Raw genomic sequence first — 24,450 nt, 5'->3', positions numbered from 1 at the left:
TTGCTCTATAATATTAAGGTTCTTCAACCTAAGCCACTCAAGATGTGTCAGACTTAATTCCTAAAATTTCTAAACAGCATAGATATTGGGCTTAGGAAAGCAAATCAATAAATAGCCCTGATAATAAATGTCCCTGGATTTTTCTATCATTTTTTGCAGGCATGCACCATTAATTTTCTTCATCATATGTGAAATTGTGTTGGAACAAAATTGCTGGCATATCTATGGAAAAAACAAAATTGAAATAAGAAAAATAGATAGATATTATTTTCTCTTTTTTCATAAAACAAGTTTCAACAAAAGATAAAAAGGAAATAGAAAAAAGGGATTGGGGGGGGGAAAGATCAGAAAGTGCGGAAAAGAACAATAGAAAAAGTAACTTTCTACAGTTCAGATACAAATCTAGAATACATTAGCCTCTTATTCTAAAATTAATAATAAACATTCAATAATCACCAAAAACTAAAGTTTCATTTCTTTCAGTATCAAGCAAAAAATCCAAAATGGTTTCCAAATAGAAACAAAGACAAAAGTATATTTTCTTATTCAAAATAGTTTTGCCATTGCAACCAATTCCATTAACTTCACCATCCATTCCTCCATAGTTAAAATTTCTGCTTACGGAAGTCTGTTGTTATATGTAAAAACAAAGTACCATGTTTCCTTTTAATCTGTTTATCCATCAAGCCTTAAAAGAAAACACCTGGTTTCAATTGTACATTTATTTTGTAAATAAATGTGTCACCCAAATGTCAAATCATGTTCATCCAACTTCAATAACCTATTTCTCAAAGTCACCTGGTCTTTCACCCATGCCAGGTATCAAGCAGCAATATACAGTTTTAAGTCAGATAATCCTAGCCCCTCAGGGGAGTATATATTTCTAACTGATATTTCATATATTTTTAATAATAAATCCACATATCATGAAAAAACACTAATTGTGCTTCAACAAACAGATGGTGGCTTTAGAGCAGTGGTGCTCAACCTGTGGGTCGGGACCTCTTTGGGGGTCGAACGATCCTTTCAGGGGTCACATAAGACCATCGGAAAACACATATTTTTGATGGTCTTAGGAACCGAGACACCAATTTTATGGTTGGGGATCATCACAACATGAGGAACTGTATTAAAGGGTCGCGGCATTGGGAAGGTTGAGAACCACTGCTTTAGAGAGTTGTTATTTTTGAGTAATGAAAAACCTGGATATTTTGCTTTCCTTATTGTTTTCAATATAGGTTTAAGCTGATATATGTGTAGTGTCTATATAGGTAATCCTGGACTTGTGACCACAATTGAGCCCACATTTTCTGTTGTTAAGCAAGACAGTTGTTAAGTGAGTTTTGCCCCATTTTAAGACTTCTCTTGCCAAAGTTATTTATTTATTTATTTATTTATTTATTTATTTATATTTGATGCTTCTAGACCGCCCCCTCTCCCAAAAGGGACTCGGGGTGGTGTACAGTCCATACAGAATAACAAAATACAATAAAAAAGTTAAATATGTACAGTTGACAGTTGGCATGGAGGAGGTTAAAATGCAATTAAAAGAACTGTACAAAGCTAATATAAATATAAGTTTTAAACCCCTAAAAAGGACACAATAAATTAAAAAAACCCTAAAATAACCAGGTAGTAATACATTTGCCAGGAGGGACAGTTGTAATTATGCCAGGCCTGCTAATCGGAACAGGTGGGTCTTCAATTTTTGCCGGAAGGAGCGGAGGTCAGAAGTGGTTCTAATGTCGGGGGGAGGTCATTCCAGAGGGTTGGGCCCATCACAGAGAAGGCCCTACTCCTCGGTGTCGCCCATTGGCATTGCCTAGTGGACGGCACCAGGAGAAGTCCCTCCCTGTGTGAGCGAATTGGCCGCAGGGATGTATGTGGGAGGATGCGATCCCGCAAGTAACTAGGTCCCGTGCCATGGAGCGCTTTAAAGATGGTAATCAGCACCTTGAAACGCACCCGAAAAACCACAGGTAGCCAGTGCAGCTCGCGCAGGAGAGGTGTTACGTGTGAGTACCTCGTACTCCCCATCACAGCCCGCGCGGCTGCGTTCTGAACTAACTGCAGTCTCCGGGCGCGTCCCAAGGGCAGCCCCATGTAGAGAGCGTTGCAGTAACTGAGGAGGAGCTTCCGGGGGGAATGGAGGACTGCCTCTGAGCTCCGCTTAATGCGGAGGGCTCTTTGACGGATGGGATGCTGCCGACCCTCACTTCCAGCTCGAGGGTCGGGATTTCTGGAGCCGAACATACTGGCCCCTGCCCGGGTCCAGGCTGGCCCGTCAGGTCGGTCGGGCAGCCGGGCGGGAGGAGGATAGTGCGCCGGTTGGCGCGGCATGGTGGCTGGCGTTTTTGAGCCGGCATGGCGGCTGGCGTTTTCGAGCCGGAGCGGCGGAGCGGCGACGCGGTAAAGGCCTGAGCGGAGGGGGCGGAGGAGGCTGGAGGAGGCTGGAGGACGGCGGCGGTGGTCTGTTTGACTGAAAGCATTACTGAGGGATGGTGGCGACCCAGGAGAGCCAGGGGCACCGTTTTACGGTGGTTTGGCTCCTACCTCTCTGGCCGGACGCAACGTGTGTTGGGAGGGGAGCAAAGTTCGACCCTGAACCCCCTCACATGTGGGGTGCCCTCGCCTCTCCTGTTCAACACATACATGAAACCGCTGGGCGAGATCATCCGTGGTTTTGGGGTGGGATATCATCTGTATGCTGATGATACTCAGCTATACATTTCCACCCCGAACCACCCCAACGAGGCCGTTGAAATGATGTCCCGGTGTTTGGAGGCCGTACGGGTCTGGATGGATGGCAACTGACTAAAACTCAACCCCTCCAAGACGGAGTGGCTGTGGCTTCCGGCCCCCCGGTTCAACCAGTTGCTTCCATCTCTGGCCATTGGGGGCGAGCAACTGGCCCCCGTGGAACGGGTGCGCAATTTGGGCGTCCTCCTGGATGCCTGGCTGTCCATGGATGACCATGTAACAGCCGTGGCAAGGGGGGCGTTCCATCAGGTTCGCCTGATGCGCCAATTGCGCCCCTTATTGGACCGGGATGCCCTACGCACAGTCACCCATGCGCTGGTGACGTCTCGCCTGGACTACTGCAATGCTCTCTACATGGGGCTTCCCTTGAGATGCACTCGGAGACTGCAGTTGGTCCAGAATGCGGCCGCGTGGGTGATTATGGGGAGGACTAGATACTCCCCTGTAACACCTCTCCTGCGCGAGCTGCACTGGCTTCCTGTAGTCTATCGAGTGCGTTTCAAGGTTTTGATTACGATCTTTAAAGCGCTTCATGGCACAGGACCTAGTTACATGCGGGATCGCATCCTGCCCCATACATCCCTACGACCAATCCGCTCACACAAAGAGGGACTTCTTCGGGTGCCGTCCACTAAACAGTGTCGGGGGGCGACACCCAGGAGCAGAGCCTTCTCTGTGATGGGCCCAGCCCTGTGGAATGACCTCCCCCGTGACATCAGGATTACTTCCGATCTCCGCTCCTTCCGTGTACAGCTGAAGACCCACCTCTTTCAATTATCTGGCCTGGCTCAACTGTAATTTTTTCTTATTCCTCCTGACAGTCCTTTTGAATTTTAAATTGTGTTATTATTAATGGGGTATTTTAATGGCTGATTTTTAACATTCTTAATGTGATGTAATTTGTTACCTCCTCCGTGCATGTATGTCTTTGTATATGTGTGTATTTGGATGTTTATGTGTTTGCACATATGTCTTTATGTTTTTATATGTTTTATTGTACGCCGCCCCGAGTCCTGTGTGGAGAGGGAGCGGCTAATAAATTCTTAAAAAAAAAAAACTAATAATAATCCAGGCGGGACGTCACCAGCGCATGAGTGACCGTGCGTAGGGCATCCCGGTCCAGTAGGGGGCGCAATTGGCGCACCAGGCGAACCTGGTGGAACGCCCCCCTCGCCACAGCTGCCACATGGTCATCCATTGACAGCCGGGCATCAAGGAGGACGCCCAAATTGCGCGCCCATTCCACAGGGGGCAGTTGTTCGCCCCCTATGGCCAGCGATGGAATCAGCTGGCTGAACCGAGGTGCCGGTAGCCACAGCCACTCAGTCTTGGAGGGGTTGAGTTTAAGTCTGTTGTTAAATGAATCACTACAGTTGTTAAGTTGGTAACACAATTGTTAAGTGAATCTGGCTTCCACATTGGTTTCTCAGAAGGTCGCAAAAGGTGGTCACATGACCCCAGGACACTGCAACTCACATAAATATGAGCCAGTTGTCATGTGTCTGAATTTTGATCATGCGATTACAGGGCTGCTGCAATGGTTGTGTGAAAAATAGTCATAAATCACTTTTTTCAGTGCCATTGTAACTTGAAATGAATAGTTGTCAGTCTAGCACTACCTGTAATTCAATAGTTTTCTGTAATAATTACCTATCTTTAGTTTGATGTTTCTGTCCTCATAGCTGTTCCTGTGATATTTTTTTACTACTATAAATTGATGTTTACGGTTTTTTTCTTAGGGGAGACTGGATATAGAACCCTTGGCAAGTCACACTTTAATTAACCAATATCTTTCACAAAATCTAGCCCAGGATCTGTTGTTACTAGGCCTAGATTCATATATGTTGCAAGTTCCTTGTTTTACAGTAGTACATTCAGAGAAAACAGAAGTTAAAAATAGGCCATTCCAAAGCTCTGGCATTTCTTGTTTCCCTTTTCACTTATACAAGTAATACTTACTTAGCTTTTCTGAATAACCAGGATGTGTGGATTTATTTAGCTGGGAATCACAGTCAGCAGAAGATATTTTCTCCATTCTCTCAGGAATAAGTATGGCCTATATAGACTCACAGGCAAATGAAGAGCCTACATTAATATAGTAGCAGAGGGATAAAGACTCAATATTGTCGATTAAAGCTGCTAGTTGTAATGGTTTACTAAACTGGATTACTAAACTGGTTGTGCTCACAAGATTGTTAAATGAACTACAATGGGCTGGATATAGATGACAACCTAACTGAAATCCAAAGTCATCACATTAAGAATGTTTTATATACATCCTGCTTAGTCAATATGACTGGAGTTACATAATAAGCTGGATACAAAGTCCAAACCTAAACAAACCCATTTTAATTGTTGGCCAATGGCTTGGTGAACATATTCTTTCTAGAATCATGTATGTTTTATGAAACACTTGCTATGATTTCCAAGCTTTCACTCTCAGAAGCTAGAAAAGATTTCCTAAATTTGGGGTGAATCTTGGTTGTCTGGCAGGTCTTTCAGTTACAGTTTGGCAATAGAGACAGTTGTTCAAGGAACATTTTAACAAAAGAAGAGTTATGTAAATTGGCTAAGAGCCAAAAGAAGGTCATCTGTTATTATATGACACAAGACCCTTAGGGGAACTTTGCTGATTCGTGTGATGGGTAAATACATTTATCACAGGCGATGCAGGTACATTTCATCCATATCAGATGGAACTTTTATCATGTATCTGATTAGCTTTAGTAACTTCAGTCCCTCAATATCTGTGCTTTGAAAACACATTATTTTGGAAATTTATAATTTCTAATTTCTCTCCCCCCCCCCCCCCGTGATTAACCATATCTCATAAAATGATGTAATAAATTCCAATTAAAATTGGTAACTGTCAACATGGTGAACTACAGAATAAGGTTTTGTTGTCTTAAAAATAGAGCGGTTGGAGATAGAAAATAGTTGCCTCTATAATGCATTAACATTCTCAGCAGATAGTCTTTCCTACCTGGCCGCTCCAGGTTATATCTGATCATGACATCTAGAATTCTCAGGGCCTAGTTGGCTTCAGAATCGGGGCAACAAATTGGAGAAGGCTTACCATGATTTCCGCATTATATCCATCTAACCAGGGTTCTCTGTCCGGTTGCTGGGTGGGCGTTGCCCTGGTGGGCATGGCCTAGTCGGCCTCCTCCACCATGGCCAGCCAGGGTGGGATTTGGAGGTTCTCTGAACCGGCCATAACATTAGCTATGGATTCTCCCAAATCTGGGCAAACCCATAACAGCCTACCCCTGCATCTAACCAGAGGAATTAGTAGCCATAATTAATAGTGACTACAGGAACAGTGGGGACATTCAGGAGAGCAAATGTGTGGCAGCTTTGAGATGAAAAGTGCATTGAGGTGGGAAGTGCATTCATGACAGAATTAATCCACCTTGTATCGTGACTTTAAGCTATTTCAGGGCCTCGATTGTACAGTAGAAATAATATTGACAAATATTATATGGAGAAATTTGATGAAGAAATCAAATGTCCATATCTATACACTTTGGATAGGATTAATTGTAAGGCTATTTTCTCTATTAACAGTTGTCCAGATGCATTGTGATTGCAACTCATTGGAATTTGGGAGTTTAATCCCAGGCTGTTTAAATGATTCAAGCTAGACAAGGCCTCTAAATACATTTTGCAGATGTTAGGACAGTACACCAAGTGAAGAATAGGATGAAAAGACAAGGCTTTGAATATCTCAGTCTTCCAACTAACATGAGTGGAAAAATCTTATGCAACATTCTATTAATTTACAGTACTTAATTTTTTCTTGTCCTGTCCTGTAGATGTCTAAAAAAATCCCAGAAACATCAGGAAAGGTTCTTCACACTGCACATCTGGATTTACTTCTGCCAAGACACCATCATTTTTTCTGGATTTAACACTCATTGTATATCTGTGTTTGTATGAACGTATATAAACACAATTAGTCTAGGCATTAATCGTCACTTTCAAATTTCTGAATGTTTTATTTCAAGTGCAAGTGAGAAACTGGTGATCTCATTCTTCTGAAATGCATCTTTGACTTGGATAGTATACATACACACCTGCATACATATATACATTACATACATACCCATTTTGCTTTTCCCTAAGAGAATAAACACTAATTATGAAGAACACAAAAAAGGAACAAAAAGTCAAAAGTATTTAACGTAGGTGATAAGAAGGAAAAGAAACATAGCTCAGCCCAATTTACATTTATGTCACTCACTGTATCTTGCATATCATTCTTCCTTCTACCACATCTATACACTGCTTCTTACATTGTCTTTTTATTTTAAACTTCCTGTCATTTTTAGGGTCTCCTCTCCATCTAAACAGGATTTTCTTAATCTTCTCCTTTATCTTAGCCTATTTATTATTATCTGTTCAGAACAATGTGAAGTCACAGTTGCTAAATCCTTAGTTGACATTGGCCTTCATATGCATCATGTTCTTCTCAAGAACCTAAGATGTTATAATGTATTGGCAAGTGTATATGTGTATCCAAGCAGAGTGGCCTATAATCAAGCATATTATTCCAATTATTCGGTCACATATGCAGTTTTCCCACTCATGTTAAACATGTTCTTGCTTCTTTTAATTTTCTTTGACTGCATTTTGCAAATATTTTCCCTCCATATAAGTTGCACTATTTCTTTGTATCATAATCTCTTTTTTCCGCAATAGTTGTCTTATATGAGGTTTCCCCTTCATTCAGACCCTCTTTCACCTCATTATTCAAAGAAGGCGTCTTTACTTTTGCACACTTCTGTGGCACTCCATAAAATATTTTTGCTGCGTTCTAGGAAACTTCCATGTTTTCTTTTCTCGCATCTGCTTTCCATTCATTTTTACACTTTCCCTTACAGTTATTTGACTTCCCACTCATTTTTTCACTTCTTTTCTTCCATGTCCATTTACCCATAAATACATTCTTAAGACTTGTCTGTTACACATTCAGGCCACCTCATTATCCTTTTATTTTCAATTAACTCTATCAAAGTTCCACATACCATCAAATTAATCATGCTTTTCCATTTATATTCATTTCTTTGTCAGGTGTAGCCATGAAAAGATTTACACTTAGGTCATGTACCTGAAACAGTCAAATGTCTTTTCTAAGCAAATACTAATGAGACACTATTCTCACTCTTTCTTTGATCTTAGAATGGCCAATCACATTTTTGTACTTTTCCCTCTTATTCCTACTTATTTATACATGATTTCATTCACAATTTCTTTCAAAGTGACCTCTTGTGTCATCATTGTAGCACTACATACACTATAACCAACTTATGGATGCCTTACTTACCTATGCAGCAGGATCCAGAATTCAGCAGCCATATACTTACCAACATTGAGAACATACTCTGTAAGCCTTGCTCTCATTGTAGTTTCTGAATATTTTTCAAAGGCCATCCTGTGTAAAGTGTATTGCAAGAATCCAATTGGGTAATCCATACAATACACATTCATTATCTAGGGCAGTGATGACTAACCTTTTGTCCTTATGTGTTAAAATCGTTCACGTGCGTGTGCCCACACCCACAATCCGTGCATGACACCCCATGCTCCCACCACCACCCACACATACGTGCAATCCCTGTCACCCCCATTTTGGGCCTAGCAGGCCTCCCTAGCCTCCAGAAACCAAAAACGGGGCACAGGGGATGCTACCACACATACCCGCTGCCCACCACATGTGTGCCCCCTCCCCCTGCACATTCACGCATGTCCTCCCCTGCGCATGCATGTGTGTCTCCTGCATGCGCAGCAGAGACTCGAAAATCAGATGGCCAGAGGGAGGCATGTGTGTATGCACGGTGGAGCTGATCTGGGGGACAGCTTGCGTGGTCACAAAGAGGGCTCCACGTGTCACCTGTGGCACGTGTACCATAGATTCACCATCATGGATCTAGGGACTGCCTTGCAAGCCAACACAGATAATCCTCACTTAACAACTGCAATTGGGACCAGCAGCTGCATCGCTAAGTGACACAGTTTTAAAGTAAAATATCATACGACTGCAATCCAATTTACAACATCAATTCCAGCTGTGGTCATGAAGCAATTCACCAGTGGTTATTAAACATGACATCATGTGCCCATGATTGTAACTTTCGGTCTGCTTCTCCATTGATTTTGCTTGTCAGAACTCAGCTCTGATGGTCACATGTGGTGATCAGTTTAGTGTGGGTTCAATGTAATAGCCATAAGTTCAAGGATCAGTTGTAAATCTACTTTTCAATGCTGTTTTAAGTTTGAATGTTGGCTGAACAAGACAATCATTAACAGAGGACTACGGATATGCTATTGCCCTTGCCCCACTAAATGGCATTTTTTTAGTATACTAACACATTATGAAGTTGTGCCTCAGCTGTCAAAAATATGAGGTCATGTGCATTTCTATACTTGTGAAAAGGCATGTTCTGTATAGGACAATGATGTACAGTATCAATCTAAAAGGTGATGACTGTATTAAGTATCTGCCAAAATATTAATCTGTGCAATAAAAGCAAAAATATTTAATGCATACCAGTTTGAATAGCAAACTCCATTATATTCAAATAAAGAACTATTCTCTGCACTGAGGATGTACATATCAAATGGTTTGTTACCCAAACAAAAAGATAATGAATGCAATTTTGTTCTGAAAACTACATACAGTGTTTAAATATGTGAATGGGTCACAAAATCAGATTAGAAGCTTTCATAGAACTGAGAGTATTTGAAAGGTAATGTGTTGATAATACATCAGAAATATTATGTTAAAAGTGAAATTAAAATTGTTTGCAGATCATCCTTTACTGCAATTGCCGAAACCTGTTTCTATAGATAGTCATAGCATATGGACAGCAACAGATTACTTGCTAATATTATTGCCACACATGATAAATAGCGACCTACGTGTGTTTTTTCCCGTCATGTTATGCTGTAGGAGAAAAATTATTTTAAATCTTGCATACCAAATAGGAGGTCAAAGTTGTTAGAATATTACCATAATATAACTTGCAAATGTAAGAATATTTTAAATCCTTTTCTATGTTTTATTTATTTCACCAACTAATTAGGATATTTAATTTATACTGACGCAGATTATATGGTAGATGATAGAATTACCTCTCACTATTGCTCTATCCATTTTATTAGCATGTAATAAAGGACAGGAGCGTTTGGGTGGTGACAGCTATACTTAGCCTGGCATATTGATGTAATTTGACTTCCTGCTTGATCCAGCTTCTTTAAATATATTGGTAGTATGATTTCACTACTTCTTTACTTTTGGGGTTTTTGTTTCTATAGTACTGCAGAAAAAAGGCTTTGCCTGTAGTCAGAAAATTATGTAAGTACAGATAGTTCTCAAACTTATGATCACAATTCCAACAAGGCTCCCAGTTGTAAGTCATGACAGTCACAGTTTAGGCACTCATGTGACCAGACCCAATTTTATGATATGGTCATTAAGCTCCATGGTCTTTTAGTGAATATGTAGTTAAGCAAATGCTGCAGTTATAAGTATGAACTCTCTCTCCTGAATAGGCGTTGTTGTTGTTTTTTTGCCAGAAACCAGCAAAAAAATGCTGGAAACTGTCAAAACAGTTGCAAATTGTGGTCACATGATCATGGGATTCTGCAAACTCGTTCTAAAGTCCAGCCAGTTGCCAAGCACCCAAAACATAGTCATATGACTGTATGTGGCACCACATTTTTTTGAGGCCAGAAGTGTTTTACAGGCTATACTGCACATATTATAGGCCTTTATAATGGTCTAAATAATCAGTCATAAATCAAGGACTACCTGTAACTTACTCCAGAAGATAGATAGATAGATAGATAGATAGATGATAGATAGATAGATAGATAGATAGATAGATACATACATACATACATACATACATACATACATACATACATACTCAATGGCCTCTTCTTGGCATTCAAAGAGCTTCTAGCAATTTGGGCTGTAAACCACATCTTGGACTGTGTTTATTCTGTCTCTATATGAGTTTATCTGAATAACATGTGAGGCCTATAATAGGATAGTTACTGTATTTTCAACTTAGAGCAGGGAAGAATAATATTGTTTCCCAGATGTTGGTAAAGACACTATTCCTAATTAGCATAATCAATGTTGGTTACAATCCAGTGGAGAGGTCCAAATCCTGTCTCCAGGAATTTACAGAAGAAGTAAATTAGTTCAAGCTGTTCATGGAATATATACTTTTCTTTATATATAGTTCAATCACTTTTTTGCAACCAGAGCAATCCTGAACGAAATACATTCAAAACCATAGAAATGGTGATAGATTTTAGGAGACACCCACCTATACTACCCCCTCTAACAATACTAGACAACACAGTATCAACAGTAGAGACCTTCAAGTTTCATATCTCAAGACTTAAAATGGACATCTAACATCAAAAATGTCATTTAAAAAGCACAACAAAGAATGTTCTTTCTACGCCAATTCAAAAAGCTCAAACTGCCCAAAGAGCTGCTGATTCTGTTCTACAGAGGAATTGCTGAATCTGTCATCTGCACCTCTATAACTGTCTGATTTGGCTCTGCGACCAAACAAGACAGACACAGACTTCAACGGATGATTAGAAGTGCAGAAAAAACAATTGCTACCAACCTGCTTTCCATTGAGGACCTGTGTAGTGCACGAGTCAAAAAGAGGACTGTGAAAATATCTACTGACCCCTCAGTAGATATCCTGGACATAGGATATGTCTACCCTCAAAATGACATAGGGCATGGCATACCAGAACAACTATTCAGCCAGTTTGCACTGGTTTGCGTGAACTGGTGGCAGGTCGGAGAACCGTTAGTGTTGACCAGCTGGCAACGCTCCCAAACCAGTCCCCTGACATGTCCCTGCTCACTCACCCCGCTTCACCACTGGTTTGGTGGGCGTGGCTTGGGGGGTCATGTGATTGAGTGGAGGTGTGTGTGAGTGACGTCAAGTTGGCAATGCACACTCAGTCACATGGCCCCCTCCTAGCCACTCCCACCAAACCTGTGGCGAAAACTTTTGAAACCCACCACTGATGTACACTGAGAGTATATGCACCAAAAACAAATTCCTTAGCCAATACAGAATTCTATTCTTTTTCCAAATTTATCTTTCAAACACTTGCTCTGGCCTTACTGAATTTATTGTTAGCAAACATCTGCTTGCTTGACTGCCACATCTACAATTCCTGCCTCTCACCCAAACATTACTGATTCCAATCATAATGTCAGATTAGCTAATTCTTGGCCTTACTTTAAATGCAAACTATTGCACAACTAATTCAGTTTTTGTACATGCACTTGACATTGGTGGGAGGGAATTTGGAATGCTAATTAGATTTCCCTGTCTGCTAGGAGACCCATTTCAGCTTCTTTGAGAGATATTCAACTTTTAATACTCTGAGAATAATTCTTCAGGCAATGGGCCTAGAAATAAGAACGCCTCCCCCCACATTAGAACTTCCTATCAGACTGTGTAATTAAAGTGGAATTGCGTTGAAATGAGAGCTGTGTATGTATGAGACATACTCAAATATAAGTTAGTTAGAATATATTAGGTTCAAAGGCCGGCAGTATATTTGAAACCTCATAACTTATGTATATATGTACTTCACAATTTTCCTTACCTTACAAAAATGATGGGCGCATCCTGATTGAAAAGTAAGAATAGAAGGGCAGGAAATTGCATCAGACGATGAATTCCAACAGATGAGCATTTTCTTTTCTGCTTAGTAACATTTATACTTCCTTTTTTAAAAGGACTAAATTATGCTGGTTACTTTCCATTCCAAGACTGGTCCGCAAACTAATCAAAGAATACTTGATTTTAATTGGAATTGTTTTTAAGATAAATGTTTTGGATTACATTTTAGGGAAGGGGGGGGAATATAGACTTGTCTTCTGGACCAAGATTGGAATTCTTAATCCTGAATCCAAGTATACAATGTATCATTTTCATCTCTAGAAAAACATATATCAAAATAGATCACTGCTACCTCATCCTCCTGCTGGAAATCATTATACATGGAAAGCTGGAAAAAGAAAAAATAATTAACTCCGATAGATTGTGCACTTTTTCTCCAGTGTTTCTCGCACTCCTCCTTTTTGGTTTAAACAATAACTGCAAAGAGAGAGACATTCCAAGTTGGCTCTGTAAGGCTCTTTCCATCTATTTCCCTCTCTGCAATTATGACATCAACGGAATTTATTAAAAAGTGTGCATTGTATGCAGAAGAATTTCTATTCCTACACTTTCAGGCTTCATTCAAAGTGAAATCATCCCAAAACTGATCTATGTCCTCCAAAAAATTTCAGAAAAATTAAGACACAATTTTACAGAAAGCACTCCCAGGACAGTAGAAGGAAAAGGAGAAGATGTATTTCCACGGTCAGCTGTAACTTCCTAATGGGAGTAACTTAACCAAGTCTTTCCTTTCTAGTTCCAGTCAAAGGAGGGATATATCAGGAACTGGTTTTTCATTCCATATTTATGATAAATGACATAGCCATTCCACTATTGTGATATTTCCCCCCCCCTCTCTCTCTCACACACACACACACACACACTCTCTCTCTCTCACACACACACACTGCAGAAAATATGAAATGGTTATTTGCCCGAGGCAAGTTTATTTCTACATCTCTTCTACTTCGTATTTAGTACCCTCCACTCCCTGTCAGCCCAATTGGCTGTCAGCCATGCAGTTCTCAAGGGCACAAGATTGAGAAACCTGACTGATCAACTCCGCTGCATTGCATAATAACAGCAATTCCCCATGGAAGTAGTAACGCCAGTTTTTCATTGCAGAAGAAAGAATCGTTGTACAGGAATACCTCATTGCGGAGCATGAGAATTTGAAATTTAGGAGCAGTAGGAAGGGTGTGAGCAGAAAAATGCATGGAGGACTGAATTGTTTCTACTCAAGACAATACTAGTCAGTACATGTTTCAGAACTTCCTTAACATAAATGAAGAGGCGGAAGGTGTTCAGAAGTGTAGTCTGCAATGTGATCACCAGATGGAGCTTCAAAGAAACATACCTGATTCATCTGAAGAAACTAGCTGCCAGGCTACAATATTAATTTCTGCATGATCACTGGTAATATTGCCCAATAATGTCTGCCAATTCTTTTGTGTGTGATATCAAAATGTTACTTCAACAATTATTTTTGGCAATTTAAGCTTTCATGACAGCGTGAAAAGTTCCTGTATTGCTTGTTCTGCATTACAGTATATGCATCACCTTGGATAATTAAACTATGGTTTCCTGAAGTCAGTTTTCTGGATTTGAGTAAGATACTGAAACTCATGGTTGAAATGTCTTACGGAGAATAACATAATAATACAATACAATAGCAGAGTTGGAAGGGACCTTGGAGGTCTTCTAGTCCAACCCCCTTCCTAGGCAGGAAACCCGATACCATTTCAGACAAATGGTTATCCAACATCTTCTTAAAGACTTCCGGTGTTGGGGCATTCACAACTTCTGGAGGCAAACTGTTCCACTGATTAATTGTTCTAACTGATATTGTTCTAACTAATAATATAACAAGGTCGCCTATTTGCAGTTGTGTTCAATGACCACCATCTATTAAAAAGGGTAAATTTCCCCCTGCCCAGTCGTGTCCAACTCATGTCCAACGGGAGGGGGGGCGGTGCTCATCTCCATTTCCTAGTCGAGGAAGCCAGCATTGTCGGAAGACACTTCTGTAGTCATGATTATACACCAAGGTGCGCAGAACACTGCTACTTTCCCACCAAAGTAGTACCTATTTACCTACTTGCATTAATTTTGCATGCTTTTGAACTGCTTGTTTGGTAGGAGCTAGGGCAAGTAACAAGAGTTCTTCCTGTCACACAGTGCTTGGGTTTCAGGTGCCAGCCTTCTGCATGACATCCCAATGTCTTAACCAAAACATATCCTTGTCAATGAGAATATCTGAACAAAGCAGTAAAATATAATTAAACATTTGGGAACAGGACTTTTGACTCTGAACTACCTATAGATGGAAATCATGCAGGGTGCCTGACTTGGAAAGGGTGATCTACACATGGAATAAATCTGACCATCTCCATCAAGCTTTTGTGCCATGCCCTTATAAGCCAGCCCATAGGGAGATGGTGTAATGACTTGCAAATTCTTTGCATGAACTGCCTTTATCCATCATCCCAGCTCTACTGTCTTACTCCTGGGGCTTCTTGAAAAACAACAAGAGCTGGCCTACTCAGCACATATAGCTTCCTCATGTCCCCCAGGTTGTCCTATAAGCCTTGAATGAATAGTGAATATGGGATGAAGGAAGCCACATATATAGTGGCTTCACCTGGCTATAGGCGGTATACAATGGATAGGATCATCCAAACTTTTTGGCTATATTTTTCCGCAGTGACTCTTTAGGGCAGGGGTGTCAAACTCGCAGTCCACAGGCCAGATGCGTCTCAAGTGCTGGCTACGCCTACCCCCTGGTTTAGCGAACGGGGAAAAAGTTGTGATAAAATTTAAATAAATAAATAAATAAATAAATAAATGTCACATGATGATGTGACGACGTGAGTTTGACACCCCTGCTTTAGGGGGATTGCCTCTTCCTTACTCTACTGTAGATACTGTTGTAAGTCAATAAGAATAAGTGGTTGATCTCATCCCCAGGACTGCTTGATGCATTATTTTTTTGGAGTTTCCTACTCTTAGGATATAAAAAGATAAAGGTTCCCCCGCACATGCATGCTAGTTATTTCTGGCTCTAGGGGCGGTGCTGGTCTCCGTTTCTAAGCTGAAGAGCCAGCGTTGCCCAAAGACGTCTCTGTAGTCATGTGGCTGACATGACTAAATGCCAAGGATGCACGGAGCACTGTTACCTTCCAACCAAACTGGTCCCTATTTTTCTACTTGCATTTTTTAATGTGCTTTAGAACTGCTAGGTTGGCAGAAGCTGGACAAGGAATGGAGCTCACTCTGTTACACGGTGCTAGTGGTTCGAACCGCTGAACTGCCGACCTTCTGATCGGCAAGCTTAGCGTCTTAGCCACTGAGCCACCACATCCCTGTAATCTTAGGATATACAGTTGGCTTAATTAGTGATTTATTTAAATAATGTGTAACTTAAGTCATGAGGCTTACATGGCAGGATTTCTTAATCCATGGCACTTTCTAAAATAAAATGGTTGTTTAGGGGGAACAAAATACAGTGAGTTCACACATAAAGTTCTAATGTGGCTTATGTGATTTTTGGCTTTATATGATATGTGTTTTGCAAAATTCTTCAGTAAGTCATAATTAAAATAAACCATGTTCTCAGAAAAAAGTATTATCCATCTAGTTAGCTATCATATGTATTCACATAGATATTCATCACAGTTCTCTTTGGGATAAACAATATTAGGAAAGCACATTTATTACTAAAAAGCAAGATATATAAAGCATCAGAAATTAAACACACAACATGCATAAGTAAATTTAGTTAGTGAAAGAGTTTGGTGTAGTGATTTAGGCATCAGGTTAGAAACCAGGAGCTTGTGAGTTCTAGTCCTCCTTAGGCAGAAAGCCAGCAATATCTTTCTCTCAGCCTTGGGAAGGATGAAATGGTAAATCACTTCTGAAAACCTGGCCAAGAAAACTGCAGGATTTTCCAGGCAATTTCCAGGAATCAGACATAATTGAAGGAAGGAGAAAAGAAACCTTCCTTTTAACCATTCATTGTTCCTTCATGTTCTTTATGATTCAAATTTCATTCATTCTCTATATGACTACAGCAATCTTTGGGGACGTGAAAGTTGCATAGGAACACTTCTACATATATCTTCTGACAATTTTTTTTTTGGCCGTTATTTTAATGCAGCAGAACTGTTGAAGGCAAAAGCTGAGTTATTGCTACAGGCCATGTTCTTCAGATCCTTTGTCTTCATATGGCCGTTTTTCTGTAAATGAATTAATTCACTTTTTCAGCTACATGATGAAACTCCCTGCATATTAAGATTGGATAAAATGGAGAAATACACAGCTGAAACATTTATTAAGCCAATATATTCTTGTTTCCCTCTGAAACAAATTATCGCTTCTTGCACATGGGCTGAATGAATTTTCCCTGATCATAAAGTGACTCAAAAACATCTCCAGGGCAGCCAATTCAAAATAAGAGTGTGGGTCTGCCATTTTTCCAGTATGTTTTTGCTCTCAGCTTTAGTTGACTCTATGCTGTGGCTTGACAAATAATCTTGAGTGGCTCAGAAATCTGCATATTTTCACCCACATTTCCATTATTCTTTATACCCTGAGTCTTTTTCACTTGAAGTTTTATTTCCCCTTGCACCAAAGAATAGAAATGCATTATTTATTCATGCAATTCTTACATATATTCAGCTAACAAAGTCCTAACAAATTGATAATTCATACAAACATTGAAAATGTTTGAATACATTTGTTCACGTTCTACTTGTGACCTGTAAGTAGTTCTGCTGTCTCACATGTAGCGAGTTGGGCTGCATAAAGGACCTCTAGGTGGCAGCAAAGGGATGTCTAAAACTCCACCTTTTAACTGCCACCTAGTGGCCATCCAGAAGATTGTAATCCATATCTCAATAGCCCTACTCTTTATAGCATAATCAACTTGTAACCAATCACTAACGTAGGTTGTGCATTGTCCTATTCTATAATGTGGGTTATTTGGATTTATAAAGCATTGTGTGTCAAATCCATAATACAAGACATGAAGTAATGTGAACTGAAACATTAAATCAAAGATTATAACAAGCCATGGTTTGAGGTTACATATCAGGTCCAGCTTTTATTATACAATAGGTGGGAGCCAAAACTTATGAGGACTTTGATTTGATTAATTGACACTGAGTACTTTTCCAGTATGAATTAGTGATAAATAAATACATTAATTGAGGTACAAAAGATTTGAAGCCATTAACGGGACACAATTAATAAGTGGAAAATATGCAGGAATCAAAGAGCTGGAGGTAGATACACATTGGGCTTGTAGTGGTATTGCAAAGTAATTCACCCACTATGAAGAATAGAAGAAGGTGAATAACACGTAATTGAATGAATGTGAAATAAATTGGGGAACATATTAGAAAAGGGTTTTAAATTTTATAGGCAATTTGAATTTTACAAGGAGAACCTGTCTGATGATCTGATAGAGCTGGAATAGTTTACTGATTTTATTTCTGGTTTTAAATATGCAAGAGGTGTTAATTGTCTTTGTTGTTTCAAAGATTCATATACTACTGACACCAAAATTCAAAAAAGGAAAGATCAAGTGGGTTGATGGAAGCTGAGCAGCAGCAGTTAAATCTAATGAGGTCAGTGTGTAAAATTGTGTAACATGTTGATTGAGTACGTGCCATAGAATTCCATGCTTGGTTTATAAAGCATTGTCTAAGAATATTAAGATTTCTTTCGAGCCAAACTTTTAAGACTGTTATAACATAACTATTTTTTTCCTTTGGGTGTTTCTGAAGTTGACTCAGATTATTTTTATTCAAAAAGTTTTCATACTAAATTTTAAAGCCAAATATTCATAACGCAGCTTGCAAAATATAAAACAGGACACATTTTGTTTATTTAGCATGCTATTAACTTTCATCATTTGTTTCATTCTTATTTAAAATTCTTAAGGATTTCAACCAGTAGTAGCTTCTAAATGCAAAATCTCTGGGCTCTTAGATTTTTAAATTCTGTTAGATAATATGTGTTTTGGGTTATATATTTTTTTCAAACATATTTCAGTTCCTCTTTTGGTGTTTCATAATGTTTCTGAAAAAAAACATGAGAGGAAGCATGACCATTCTACTTTGAAAAATTTCTTCATTAGTGACACACAGAAACTATGTGTAAATATTTTTAAAAATACAGATGGGAGGGGGCAGAGATGACATATGTTAGGTACTAGCTACAGTTATAATGGTTTCCACCAAGGTCCTCTGTTCCGGTAGGAACAGAGGTTTAATCTCATTGGTCGAAGGATCTGACAGCTCCCTATAAAAGGGTTGCTGTCAGACTCAACTTTCGCTGGATTGTACATACTTTTTCTTTTACAATAAAGAGCTGTTATTGCCTTTAGCCTGAGTATGCCTTTCCATTACCCGATCTAACAACATATATGCATTATTTTACTAAAAATGTGCATATAGAAAAATGCATATGGAAATCAGTCTATCATCCATTAGACTGGCAGTAGAAAGTCCTCCGGATTCAAAATTTCACTCTGCCATTGTATGCTTATATTTGGAGCTTATTGAGACCTTCTACCAAATGTGATTTTACAGCTTCCTTTATTTGACTAAAGAGGATCAGAACAAAGAATTAAGTGCATATTGAACTGTTTAGAAAATTTAAATTTCCACTCAAAGAATGTTCAGGACTGCAACTTCTAGAATCACCAGAGCAGCATAATGGCAGAGAATTCTAGGAATTACAGCATTAACACAAATGGAAGGAACAGGATTGGCAACCCCCAAAGCAATATTGAATAATCTTCATCTCTTCTGTGTGGGACAGCTTTCATTGTAACAGTGAATTATACCATAAAATTGTCGAGTTTATCATAGATACTATGATTATATGGCTTAGGTACAACTATTAATATATGCATGCATGCAATTAGTTCAATCCACAGCAGTAGATGAAAGTTCAGAAATGTTACCTATCAAAATGCTACATGAATGGGCATGATTAAGATCATTGTATGATCTATGCTCTTTTGCAAGAAATATTTGATCTTTTACTGAAATCCGTCTGTTGTTGACCTGCAAAAATATATAACAGTACATTGTCTCCAGATGTGTATTGCATTCAAACAAAATTGGGGGTACGCTAAAATATGTGGAAAAGCTATACTGAAGATCCTCTGCCCAAGCAGCAAACACCCAAACTGTGGTTTGTTTAAAATTGAGATTATGGTTCCAGTCTAGACCACAGAAAATAGTCAAGGTTTGTTACAATTACTTTCAATTTGTGTCTTGTGTTCAGATTTTAACTAAGTTCTGGCGTCAGTGGGTATAGTCACACTAAAAAGACACTTTGAATGTAGAAATCTTGTGAATGTCATGTCCATTTTTCTTATCCTGTTTTGTTTTTTCTTGTTTCCAAACACATATTTCTTATAATTCTATTCTTGGATTGATGATTCAACTCCTCCTACCCAAATACATCTTGAGTAATCATTTTGAAAACTTATTGAAAGATTTACTTGGAGAGGACAGATGTCAATAACTATTGACAGCATGATAAAATATTCTATTCAGATGAGAGGCAAAGCTCATTTGTCTGGTTAACAAGAATATGTGTTCCTTGATCTTATCTCCCTAGATGATTAATTCTAACAAGGTGTACCTTAGTCTAAAGCTGCAATCCTAAAACAACCAACATTACTGTTTGGGCAGCAGCATAATTCTGTTCAGTGTAACAAAAAGGCACTATTGCTGTTCCCCTATGGATACAGCATAATCTCATTTTATTTTGATTATTCATTATAATTCACTAGCTAGTTAATCTGCAAACTAGTATCTGTTTCTTGTTTCTTTAACACTAACAGAATGAAGTATTTTAAGGTTCTATGAGGCCAAATTATGCCAATCAATAATATGATCTTTATTTCTCCTAATATTTTTTTAAATTAATCAGCCAATTACAATTTATTTTTAATCTATGCTTAAGAAACCAAAGATTATTAGCATGATGTCCAAGTTGAATTATAATGCCAAACAAAAGCAAAAAAAAAAAAAACCCAGCTAATTAATTTGAGACATCATTCTAATTAATGTGAACTGTTTTACAGGCAGGACCGTACATTCTTATTTTGTCAAAACTAAGTTCAGGATTAATTTCTAAAAGCAATTAATATAATTATATTACACGATAGACAGGTTTTGAAAAACATAGCCTGATTTCCAAATAATTTTTGTACTCTGCATCAAATATGTATATTGAAAAAAAAATAGTATTGTTGACTTTAGTAGTCCTTACTCTCAAGCTCTGATTTCATATCCTCCAGATGTATTGGGTTTAATTTTCCATCATCTCTAAATACATGGCTAATGGTCAAATTAACCAGTAGCTATGGAAATTGGTATCACATATGGTCTGTGTGGGTGGATGAATCTATGATGCACTAAATAGGTAATTATGCTTGATTTAGCCGAGGAAAGCAGAAGAAAGGGAAGGCCACAGATTAGGTGGATGGTTGTTATGAAAACATCAAGTGGAACATTCTTACCAAGCTGTGATTGTGATCAGAGGCATGTCAAGATTGGTGAGCATTTGTTTTACCCCAAATCAATAGCGAAACGACTTCCTCCAAGGGGAAGAAAAAAATCCAGTTGCCTTTTGAAAAAAACCCAAACCTTTGGGACAAATGCACCAAACGCCAGGTTACAGCCTCACTTTTTCAGTTGCGCGATAACCTCAAAAACGAAGGTTTATCTATGCATGTTTAGAAACACTTAAGGCGTTCCGGAACTGAGTTTGTGTCTGCCACAATGCAAATGATGTGAACAAGTTGTCTGAAGGCTGGCAGCGAATAATTTCAGATTATGAAAGGTGTCCGCTGGTGAAATAGTTCCCACGAAAGGAGTTCTTCTCTGTCACCGAGCAACTGCCTGGGACAGAGATAGGATGAAACGCCTTAATGGTTTTCTCTCCTTGTGTCCCCGTGTTGCCCAGCATGCAAACCTTAGAAGCCACGCCGCCCAGCTCAGGCGAGGGGAAGGGAAGTCAGAAAGCCGAGAGCTCCCCCGTTACCTCCTGCAAAAATCGCCTGTATGCAGATTACAAGCGGAGGAGAGGAAGGGGCTCGACCCACCCGTTCGCCTCGCCTTTGGCGGACAGCAGAGGTCGCTATGGAGCAGCCTCAGCCACCGCCCCCCCGCCTCTCTCACCACGCCGATGAAATAACGGGGCTGGGGAGAAAGAGGGAAGGCGCCGAGCTGGGGGTGGAGGAAGAGTTCACTTTTGGGGGTGGGGGGGTCCCCTCAGCAAAAGAGCTGAGCGCGCGCGGGAAGCAGCCCTACACACACACACACAAACAAACACACACACACCAGCGTCGCCTGGCCCGGGAAGGCGCAGCTTGCAAAGAGGACAGGTAAAAGAGCGGGGGAAGCGAATCCAGAGGCCGCGAGGGGAGGCTCGGGAGGCTACCCCGAACTTCTTTCGCGCGCCGCGGCGGGACGCGCGCGCCTCCGGTCGGCAGGGATTGCGAGAGCAATCGGCTACGACGAGCGAGACCGCCTTGGGGCTGTTGCGGAAGACGCCAGGAACAGGCAACTCCCCCTGCTGTGTGTGTGCGTTTGTGTGCGCGCGTTTGTGTGTGTGTGTGTTCCCGCATTTGGGAGAGAAGCAACGGCGGCGGTGGCTCCAGAACGCTTAAAGATTGCAGCGGTGCTCCTCCGGGAAACGAGGATTACGGGGGCGGCGATTCCGCGAAGTTTGTTCCAGCTTGGACAGAACTCCCAGCTGCGCCGAAGAGAATGCATTATGAGGAGCCCTCTTCGCCGGCCTTGCAGAGACCTCGCTATGGCTGTGAGTAACACTCGGGTTTCGTTGCCGCCAAAATGGAGCGGCCGACCTCACCTTGTTTCCCTTCCCTCTTTTTCCCTCCCCTCCTTAGTCGGGGGCCCGGGATGCAGGCTTACCAAGCGCTCAGGTGAGGGTGCACGCGGCCCCCTAAACCTCCCCTCCCCCCCGAAAGGGAAGAGGGCGTGTGGTGCGCGGGGGACGGGTGGAGGCTGTTCTCGGTAGAAGGGACGGCGGAAACACCTGTCGTTGCTTCTGCTTGAGTTACCTGAGTGGTTGGGAGGATGGGCTTTCTCTCGCCCTTCCAGCTGGAAGCTGCAAGCAGCGCCGGCAAATAACTTTCAAGGGTGTCCCGTGTTCCTGGGAATCCCGCAAGAGAGGCCCCGGAAAGGTGCTGCCTTTTTGTTTTGGAAGGAAGTTTATACTTCGAAAAAGGATGTGAAAAGTCTCTCTCAACCAGATGCCTCTAGTAGTTTTGAGAGGGAGGTGGTGGCAGAGAGAGTAATAGTTCCTCTGTATGGTTAGGTAGGGTTTCCTAAGCATTCACTCAGAGGTCAATCATGACATCTACAACCCACATCTATGAGGTAGCTTTGGGGCCCTTAGAGAAGATTATCAGTTGACATGGAGTAAAGCCCATTGAATTGAAGTTCAAGGACACTTGTACCCAGGTATAGGGCTTTAAATCCCAGGTACTCAAGTTAGCGTCCCCCAACAGTGTTAAATAAAAAGTGTCACCAATTCTGTACAATTTCCTGATTTGCGGATGCTTTGCAATAAGCACACATTTTTCAAAACAAATTTAAAAGTACAGTATTTGAAACATTTTTTTTCCAAAAGACAGTCTGAGCTCAAGCAATTCTTCCTCTCAGAATTTCATGCCTATATGAAGGAACTTGCATTGGTTTCACTGTTTTTAAGGCGGAAACTTACAGCTTTTCCTTAAAAGCTTTTATTATTGTCCCTTCTGACATTTTCTGCCTGAATGCTTTTTTTTTTTTTGTCTTGGGATAAATGAAAATTAGTTTTTTTTTTGAAGACTTTGAGGTTGTGTTTTAGCTGGTTTTCAGAGTAACCTAGCAGAAATGAGTCATAACTTGATTACTTTGAGGCTTTAAAGGCATGCCTATTGTTGTAGATATTTACCCAACTACACTTGTATGGGCTATTAGGTTTGTGATATAGATAAGCAAGTACTGTGTACTTTGACCACTCCCATTACTTGTACTGTACTGTTCCATATACCTCCCTTGGCAAGGTTTGAAAGGGCAGTTAAAATTCCAAGATGCCAACATTATTTGAATTGCTACGCCTATGTAAATCCTGAGTATCCACATGAAATAGAAATTGGGTGACACAGCCTGCAAGAACACAAATTCTGAAAGGGGACTGTTGAAGGTGGGGTTTGTGAATGGGAAAGAAACCTTTCTTTTGCCTCTTTGAAATGATAAGCTCTATCTTGTGAACTCTGCTCTGGTGCTTTGAATGATTTCTGTGAACTTGCTTCTTGTTGTAAACTGGTCAAGTGTTGTTGGTGAACTTGTTCCTTGTTATAAAATGGTTGAATGTTGTTTGGGTAACTACAGAAAAATGATACATTGATTTGGTGGTCCTTCTTCCTCCTGCAGTATGCCACCATGTCCCCCTGCTTTCATGTCCCCAAAAGGTCTAAAAATTCCAGCTGAAGAATGTGCTGTTTTTCCTCTGACAATCATTGCCTACACAAAGGGCAATCACGTGATTCTGTAGCAGAAGTTCAGAATTCTTCAGACTGAGCAGGAAGTGGTTTGGAAAAAGATACACCTTTCCAAGGGTGACAGGCAGAGAAAATAGTTCTTGTTTGGCAAGGCAAGGATTGGGAACAGTTTCAAAAGTAGAATGTGGCTAATTGGTTAAATTTAGATGTATTAGATAGCGTGAAGAGAATCACAATTGATTATCTGGTGCAAAGAAGAATCCTATATTGCAGATATTAAAAATGAAGGATTTACTTTTTAATGTTATAGGCCAGGGGTGTCCAAACTTGGCAACTTTAAGACTTGTGGACTTCAACTCCCAGAATTCCCCAGCCAGCTGGGGAATTCTGGGAGTTGAAGTCCACAAGTCTTAAAGTTGCCAAGTTTGGACACCCCTGTTA

The 24,450-nt window shown here is 40.3% G+C and overlaps 1 protein-coding gene across 2 annotated transcripts in view; it reads left to right on the top strand.

Moving 5' to 3' along the window:
- The first annotated feature begins 21,749 nt into the window (after positions 1-21,749).
- IQGAP2 (IQ motif containing GTPase activating protein 2) overlaps positions 21,750-24,450 on the top strand; it is a 134,651-nt gene continuing 131,950 nt past the window's right edge. Inside the window, exon 1 of one of the 2 annotated variants that reach the window (XM_081940132.1) lies at positions 21,750-22,319. In XM_081940132.1, coding sequence (XP_081796258.1) covers positions 22,268-22,319 — 52 coding nt within the window. In that variant the 5' untranslated portion in view covers positions 21,750-22,267. The remainder of the gene's footprint in view (positions 22,320-24,450) is intronic. The other variant, XM_081940133.1, reaches the window with a different exon arrangement.

Source organism: Natrix helvetica, assembly GCF_964273705.1.
Source record: "Natrix helvetica genome assembly, chromosome: 2".
In the NCBI taxonomy this organism is placed as follows: domain Eukaryota; kingdom Metazoa; phylum Chordata; class Lepidosauria; order Squamata; family Natricidae; genus Natrix; species Natrix helvetica.
This window is presented reverse-complemented; position numbering and strand designations above follow the sequence as displayed.